The sequence below is a fragment of the Agrilus planipennis genome, unplaced genomic scaffold, assembly GCF_000699045.2.
Source record: "Agrilus planipennis isolate EAB-ADULT unplaced genomic scaffold, Apla_2.0 scaffold120, whole genome shotgun sequence".
In the NCBI taxonomy this organism is placed as follows: Eukaryota; Metazoa; Arthropoda; class Insecta; order Coleoptera; family Buprestidae; genus Agrilus; species Agrilus planipennis.
In genome coordinates, this window is record NW_020438891.1 from 491,227 (window position 1) to 499,857 (window position 8,631).

Consider the following 8,631-nt stretch of genomic DNA (forward strand, 5'->3'; position numbering starts at 1 on the left):
TTATCGAATCGTCTTCGGAAGGTACAATTTAGTAAATATTTATTTATTTATTTAATCATTTATTTATTTATTGGCACAGGAGAATTCGAAGCACTTGTATATAATACATACGAAATCTACAAAATAAGACCACATGTAGAAATAGAAAAAAAAATGGTACTGTTAATTAGTAATACGAATATGTAGATCGTTCGATCAATTATTTCGATTTCGTTTTGTTTTTTCTTAAATTGTGATCAGTTGCTTACAATATTTGATAGTGTACTTTATGTCGGTGTCATATAACACTAATAAAATTTCTGTTAACGCTCTTTTAAAAGATCCAATTATTTTCACAGCCTATTTTTTTACTTTATATTTCCAATTTTACTTTTCAGCAAAAGAATATACTTTTTACAGATCCTGAAATATTAATTTCTTCCAAAATGTAACGTTGTGTTATATGATACGGTGCCTGGCTGTTAATTATTTTATACGCAATCTAAGATAATGAGAGAAACCCTAAGGGTTGGAATGTTGGGCAAGGTACTGTCTTTCAAGTGCTTTGAGTTGCTTTAAAGGTTTTGAACATGTCGATTCCACCCAATGTACATCTGGCGCTACGTAGCCTCCGATTTGGTTCTCTTGTTTGCAGCCTGTATCCCAACTAAAGATACCTGATAGGGTATAACGTCCTTGGTCATTCACACAGGCCAAAGCACTTCCATAATCCACCTGTAAAGCATAATATTTTTAAACTACTACCTTTTATCATTCTGCAAACTAAATCTTAAACTGACTTAAAGGTTAATAGTTTTAGAACGAAACGTAATAATCTTTATAGCGTATGGAAGCATTCCCTAATGATTCATGAACGATTGGAAAACATAATCTGTGCGAAATATTTAATTTGTTTAGGTAATCAAATTGCGATCTCTTTAAAGGACTAATAAATAATTGAATGTAAACAATGGAATTCCAAAGAGAAAACCCGAAGTGTGAAGACCAGGTGCTCGAACCGACAATCCAAGAATAGTAGTGCATGATAAATAAAGTATTCAAAAAAAAGCATCAAGGTACTACGTAAAGGTTTCATTAACAGCATCAGATAACGAGATAGAAACCCAAACTATCGTCTAATAACTTTTCTGACCTCCCACAATGTTTACATTCAGTTAATTATCAATAATTCATCCATGAGAACATTGCTTTGGTTGATTTACGATAATTTGATGCGATCAGAAAATAACGAACTATTTGACTTTAATGTCGTTTCACATGGAGTAGATGACGCGCGTCTCAACGCGCGCGTATAAACGCTCGTCGATCCAAACTCTCGTCAAATAACTTCAAAAGATTGGTCACAGCGATTACATCAACTTTTCTGGCCTCTCTACAAAATTTTTCACAAGAGTGGCTTTGGTTGAGTGAGCAACAGATTAGAGTCTTGCTCATTGCCGATATCACCGTGGCCTTGTCCTTTCACAATCAGGAAATTTTGTCGTTATCTACACAGGGTGAGTCACTAAGCCGAAAAACTGTCATTTATACACGTATACTTCAAACTAGAGAAAAGTTGTATACAGTTAAGTGTATAATATCGTAAAAATATTTTTAAATATGACGGACTTCCGATTATACCGGAAATGCACAGTAACTTCGTTATTTTAAGTGGAACCCCCTGCTTTGCTATTGCATTTTTGAATTCCCCATAAAAAAACAGTCAGTTTATTAAAATATATTGGATCTGGATCGCACCGTTCTGGAGTTATTTCACGTTTCTTGGAAAATAAGACGTTTGTAGTGTTTGGCGCCATTTTAAATATCTCAGAAGCGAAAGGACTTAGATATTTGCGGTTTTCATATTCCTTTTCTGAAGGAAATTGCCTATAATTTGTATGTACGCATGAAAATCCAACGGGAGGGCCGTGCTGATTTCTCGCGTTTGAAAATTTGCGCGCCGTTGAAACGTGTCCATGTTAATAACTCTGGTTAATCACAACTTGGTAACGTTATGAAGTGTTAAACATGACAGATAATATCAGGACCAGTTTATAATAGAGCTCGCGCACATCCAGGAATAATTATTTGTGAATATATTTCTTTTACTTACCGAACATTGATCCTTTTCCGAAATTCCACAAAGAGTATTGGGACTGTAATTTTTAACGAAACTGGGGAAATTCTGGTTTATAACACTTTCACATTTCTGTTGCTCAAGAACCTGGACCGGTATCGAATTCATTATTGCTCCTTTCAGATGAACTGCAAATAAAGTTTAAATTTTAGAAAATCCACCCTCTGTTTCAATTAAACAGTTGTTACCTTGCAAAATGTGTTTTCCCCAGCCAGTAGCAACGCAATTTTGAGTTGGAACTTTATTATGTTCTGGTAAACAAAGCGTGTCAATATTTTTGGCGAGACGTAGTTTCTCCTTTAAGATCAACAGAGCCAAATCGTTAACCAGTGAGCTCGGCGTATATTCAGGATGGCGTACAACTGCAGCAACTGCAACAATTTGGAATGGCAGAGGTTCTTCGTCGATTCCAAGTTTCCATTCTCCGCCTTTGATGAGAATATCTTTCGTTTCAATGCTGCAACATAATTATAATTATATTTTCCAATACAAATTATCAAACTAAATGCAATTACCCGTCGATGCAATGGGCAGATGTTAAAACTACATCAGATCGTATGATTACACCACCGCAAAGCAAAGTCCTCGTTGAATCCCTTAGAACCATTGCTTGCCATGGGTATTCGGCAAAGCCAGCATTAAGTGGACCATTTCCACGTGGTCTCGAATTCTAAGAAAGATAATAAACAGACATTATAAATCAGTATGGTTAAGTAGAGGTTTATAAATTAACAGTTTAACTCACATAATTCCTTGTACCACACGTAGGGCTGTTAAACGTTTCGTTTCGACCGCTTTGCTTAACTGGTCCTCTCGATGGGGATCCTCTAGTAGCCCTTTGTTGTTGTAAAAATGACGGTAGGACATAATTTCCTTTGTTGTCAACTTTATATTGACTTATCGAATCGTCTTCTTTGTACTGTCCATCATCAACACCGTTCAGAAGATTTGCCGAAGGCCAGGCATCTACATAATTCCTATCTCGGCAGCATTTACCATGCACTTTAGCTCTTGCATCGAAGCATTCCTGGAAAAAACCCAGCATTAATTAACTAAAATTACAAAACAAGTTTCTAATTGCTCTTACTTGAAGTGGTACTCTGCCAATTTCTTGTTCTTTTGTGAGAACAACTGCAGTGGCAGATACGAAACCATCAGCTGTACAGTAAATTTCTTGGACGCATTGCAATGCTGCAGCGCACCCAGATGAGGCAGCCACCGGGCTCGGTGGATTTATTGCACCAGCTCCTACATCGAGACCTGAACTATATGAAGGTGGGATTGCGGGTGTTTGGCGACCAGGACTAGGTGTATTTGCTGCTGCATTACTTGGAGGTGTATAGTAGTTTCCTGGTATTGTAGTTACATCTTGAGGTCGGCCTCCTTTAATTGGTTTATTGGGATATTGTTGAAATTCTGGGGGAATTCCTGATGATTCCTGACTTTGATCAGATGGCTGTTTGGGAATTTCTGGAGAATAACCTGGTTGAAGTGGTCGCTGCGGTTGGTAAAGGCCGGTGGGTGCACTTGGGACAGTCGGTTGCCCAAAGCTAGGATAGCCAGGGTATCCCGGACGACCTGGTTGTCCTGGCTGACCAGGTTGGCCTGGTTGTCCTGGCTGACCGGGTTGACCTTGTTGTCCAGGTTGACCCGGTTGTCCTGGCTGTCCAGGTGTGTATCCCGGCTGGGTGGGAGTATATCCTGGTCTACCTGGTTTCCCCGGTTGCCCGGGTTGGCCTGGTTGTCCTGGCTGACCAGGTTGACCTTGTTGTCCAGGCTGACCCGGTTGTCCTGGCTGCCCAGGTGTATATTCAGGCTGGATTGGAGTATATCCTGGTCTACCTGGTTTCCCTGGCTGACCGGGTTGGCCTGGTTGTCCTGGCTGACCGGGTTGACCTTGTTGTCCAGGTTGACCCGGTTGTCCTGGCTGTCCAGGTGTATATCCCGGTTGTGTCGGAGTGTATCCAGGCTGGATGGGAGTATATCCTGGTCTACTTGGTTTCCCCGGTTGGCCTGGTTGTCCTGGCTGACCAGGTTGACCTTGTTGTCCAGGAGCACCCGGCTGTCCTGGCTGCCCAGGCGTGTATTCAGGCTGGACGGGAGTATATCCTGGTCTACCTGGTTTCCCCGGTTGACCGGGTTGGCCTGGTTGTCCTGGCTGACCGGGTTGACCTTGTTGTCCAGGCGCACCCGGTTGTCCTGGCTGTCCTGGTGTGTATCCAGTCTGGTTGGGACTATATCCTGGTCTACCTGGTTTCCCTGGCTGACCGGGTTGGCCTGGTTGTCCTGGCTGACCGGGTTGACCTTGTTCTCCAGGCTGACCTGGTTGTCCTGGCTGTCCAGGTGTGTATCCCGGCTGGGTGGGAGTATATCCTGGTCTACCTGGTTTTCCCGGTTGCCCGGGTTGGCCTGGTTGCCCAGGTGTATATCCAGGCTGGATGGGAGTATATCCTGGTCTACCTGGTTTCCCAGGCTGACCAGGTTGCCCTGGTTGTCCTGGCTGACCGGGTTGACCTTGTTGTCCAGGTTGACCCGGTTGTCCTGGCTGTCCAGGTGTATATCCCGGTTGTGTCGGAGTGTATCCTGACTGATCTGGAAGTCCTGGTCGTTCTGGCTGACCAGATTGTCCTATATAACCTGGTTGTTCTTGTTCGGGTTGCGCAGGAGTATATCCTGGTCTACCTGGTTTCCCCGGCTGTCCGGGTTGACCTGGTTTTCCTGGTTGTCCGGGTTGTCCTGGTTGCCCTGAATAGTCTGGTTGACCTATTGAAGCATAACAAAAGGAAAATATATATTAAATGAATAGTGTAATTGCTTTCCCAGTTATTGTAATTTTAAAGTCAAATGTAGTAAGTTATTAATATGAAAGATAAAAAAGAAATAGTAATATTAGTACCGAAAAAAAATCTGAACGGTTTGAAAGCCTATAAAGATGAATTAGCACTTTTAAAATTTGGGGACAAACACACATATACTGAACACGCTACCCAAATAGGGTTCAGATGGGTTGTACTAAAGTGAAGAAGCAATCCAAAATGTTTCTTAAGACTACCACTACTCCGTCTATAAGCAGTCATAATACAAAAAATTATCACTTTTGAAAGCTTTAAGAGAAGTCATTAATTAAGTATAAGATAACCATTTGGGAAATCATTAACATTGTTTTATTCAGTTTTTTTAATTTTATCCGAACAAATGCTACATACCTGGGTATCCTTGGTAACCCGGTTTTCCCGGTTGACCTGGTTGCCCTGGATAACCCGGTTTTCCTGGTTGTCCTGGTTGACCCGGATAACCTGGCCCTCCAGGTTGACCAGGTGTGTATTGACCGGGTTGTCCTGGTTGCCCTGGTGTATATTCTGGAAGGATGGGTTGTCCTGGTGTGCATTCTGCAGTTCCAGGTTGGCAGGGCTGTCCAGGCTGTCCTGGTTTTCCAGGATATGCAGGCTTTCCTGGTTGGCCAGGTGTATATTTGCTGGGCTGTCCAGGTATATATTCAGGTAGGCTGGGTTGTCCTAGTGTGCATTCTGTTGTTCCAGGTTGGCAGGGCTGTCCTGGTTTTCCTGGTTGGCCAGGTATATATTGACCGGGTTGCCCCGGTTGTCCAGGTTGGCCTGGTTGCCCAGGTTGTCCTGGATATCCCGGCTTTCCTGGTTGACCAGGTGTATATTGACCGGGTTGCCCTGGATGTCCAGGTTGTCCGGGTTGTCCGGGTTGTCCAGGTCGTCCGGGTTGTCCGGGTTGTCCAGGTTGTCCTGGTGAATATTCAGGAAGGCTTGGCTGTCCAGGTTGTCCCGGTTGCCCAGGTTGTCCTTGTTGTCCTGGGTAGCCTGGCTGTCCTGGTTGACCAGGAGCGCCTGGTTGTCCTGGCTGCCCTGGTTGACCTGGCTGTCCTGGTTGTCCCGGAATACCTGGTTGTCCTGGCTGTCCGGGTTGACCCGGTACCCCTGGCTGGCCAGGTAATTCTGGCGCATACTCCTCATGACCTGTTATATCTGGCTGTTCTGGATACTCCGATTGTTCAGGCGTGTATCCAGACTGTCCTGGCTGACTTGGCTGATAAGACTGAGTAGGAAAACCAGGTCTTTCTGGCCGTCCTGATTTCTCGGGTTGTTCTGGCTTATTTGGGAAGGGCGCTTTCGGAGTAGATGAAGGTGGCAAATAACTTCCAGTTACTTTACTGGATTGATATGTTGGATAAGACGGTTTAGAAGTGTAACTCTGATCCGAATAACTTGGTGTGGGGGTCGACTGCTGTACAAAAGATGGTCTTGGAGTCTGTGATTCTCCAGGTAACGGTTGAATAACTTCCGGTTGATAACTTGGTTTTTGGGACCCAGGTTTATACGATGGTTGTGAAGGGTATGATTCAGGTTGTTCTGGTTGTTTACTTGGTTGTTGTGGTTTGTTGCTCTCTGGCCGTTGCGCATAAGGTGGTAAATATTTATCCCCGTAGATATATTCCCTGTCTGGTTGTGCAGGTGTAGGTTGTGGCTGATTAACCGAAGTGGGTTGCTCTTCATATTGTGGTCTAGTAGTGGGAAATTGTTGTTGAACGGGTCTTATTACAGATGGTGTTTGTTGTGGTAAACCTGACGGTCTCTGTTGTTGAGTTGGTTTAGGTTGAGATACATATGATGGACTTGAGGGAGAATAGGGCGATTGGGTTGGTTTAGGTTGAGACACATATGACGGAACCGAGGGAGAATAAGGCGATTGGGTTGGCCGCGATTGAGACACATATGACGGACCTGAGGGAGAATAGGGCGACTGGGTTGGTTTAGGTTGAGACACATATGACGGACTTGAGGGATAATAGGGCGACTGGGTTGGTTTAGGTTGAGACACATATGACGGACTTGAGGGAGAATAGGGCGATTGCGTTGGTCGAGGTTGAGTAAAGTACGTTGAACTACCAGGTGTTTGTGATTGTGATGTGGGTCTTGGCTGGAAACTATATGTTGGAGTGGAAGGAAGTTGAGGTTGTGTTGGCTTCGATTGTGGTCCGTATGACGGCTTTGGAGGACCCTGAGACTGTGGCGCAAATGGTCTTGGAGAGGAAGTTGCAAAAGTCTGCTGTGAAGATCCGCCAAATGGGGATGGCGTTGAAGGAAGCGCTGGCTTGTAGGGCGAAACGGGTTTACTTGGGGCAAATAAGTCAACAGTAGATACTGATGGAGTCGGTGATCCAAAAGGTGGCAAATATGGTGGCCCTTTTACAGTAGAAGAAAATACTGAATTTTGACTACCCGCAGTGCCTTTGCTAAATGGTCGCGGTGTTGTACCAGATTGGCCAGAAAATGAAACATCAGCGTTGGCTTGATTATCGTCATTCACTAGTACTATTGATCCAGGGCTCAATCCAAGGCCACCAACATAGGATATTTGGGATGCTGGTAGAGATTCCTTGTTTTTAGCAAAACTAGATAAGTTGGATGGTCCGGAAGGCGCAAATGAAGTTGGAGTGGAGGCTGTAGTACTTGGTCGACTCGGTAAATTTTCTTTCGATCCACTTGGAGAATATACAAATGGCGTTGAACCAGATGGACTGGATGGCGTGTAAGAAGTTGATACAGAGGGTGTATATTGGCTCGATGGTGTGTACGATGTTGATCCAGAGGACGTAAACTTACTTGATTGTTGATATGTGGTGTCGTATACCGGTTTCGTATCATCAGTTTCAGGACCACTTGGCGTAACAAGATTAGATGCGTCTGGTATTTTACAACAAACATCCACGTTCAGCTTGCAATACTGGACCTGTAACAAACACGATATTGTTCACTCAAACTTTAATCTTGTCTCATGTAAATTGGAGAATATAAACGAAAGTTTATGACAAGTATGTTAATGTTAACATTCAGATTTTCTTTTCACTGTCAACGACATTTTCTATTTCGTTGTCTTTCTTTTTCCACAATGTTATGTCTGTGCTCAAACCAGGTCAAAGTCATCAACATCCACGACCGCTCAGTAACTGTTACGTAATCGTTTTAATAAAATTGCAATTATTTATTTGCAAATACTCGTCTATATCTGCTGTACATACGTATGTGTTCTAACATTATTTACACTATTTGATAGAAGATAGAGATATTTTAAACAGATATCATGATCTACATTGATTGATGACTACAAATCAGGTATTTATGCATGTAGAAAAGGTGGAGATTTTTAATCAACTTTCGATTAATCGGAACTTCGTTTAAGTCTTCAATCATTTTATGTTTCATTTAATATAGCTACTTTAATAAGACAACAGGCTAAATTTCACCAGATGTCTTCTTACGTAAAACCAGGTGTTACAGGCGACGTGGAGTGGTTACTTTTACATCAAGTAAGCTATGTGTCTTTGGATGAATATGTACTCGCGTAAATATATAAATTAAAGTGCATTTTGTGAAACCATTCACGAAAAATAATCGTTAATATTCATGTACGTATAATAAATGCCCAAGCCGAACTGATTATGTGTGACGATTACGACTGGATGGACAGGCAACAGGGCGTTACCT

At 42.9% G+C, this 8,631-nt stretch overlaps 1 protein-coding gene across 2 annotated transcripts in view; it reads right to left on the bottom strand.

The window, feature by feature from the left end:
- Positions 1-20: 20 nt before the first annotated feature.
- The window catches only part of LOC108737950 (collagen alpha-2(IV) chain-like), a 64,088-nt gene continuing 55,477 nt past the window's right edge, over positions 21-8,631 (bottom strand). Inside the window, exons 6-11 of one of the 2 annotated variants that reach the window (XM_025981859.1) lie at positions 3,204-4,576; positions 2,862-3,143; positions 2,632-2,786; positions 2,305-2,573; positions 2,093-2,244; positions 21-714 (exon numbers count right to left, since the gene is read on the bottom strand). In XM_025981859.1, coding sequence (XP_025837644.1) covers positions 502-714; positions 2,093-2,244; positions 2,305-2,573; positions 2,632-2,786; positions 2,862-3,143; positions 3,204-4,576 — 2,444 coding nt within the window. In that variant the 3' untranslated portion in view covers positions 21-501. The remainder of the gene's footprint in view (positions 715-2,092; positions 2,245-2,304; positions 2,574-2,631; positions 2,787-2,861; positions 3,144-3,203; positions 4,577-8,631) is intronic. The other variant, XM_018471148.2, reaches the window with a different exon arrangement.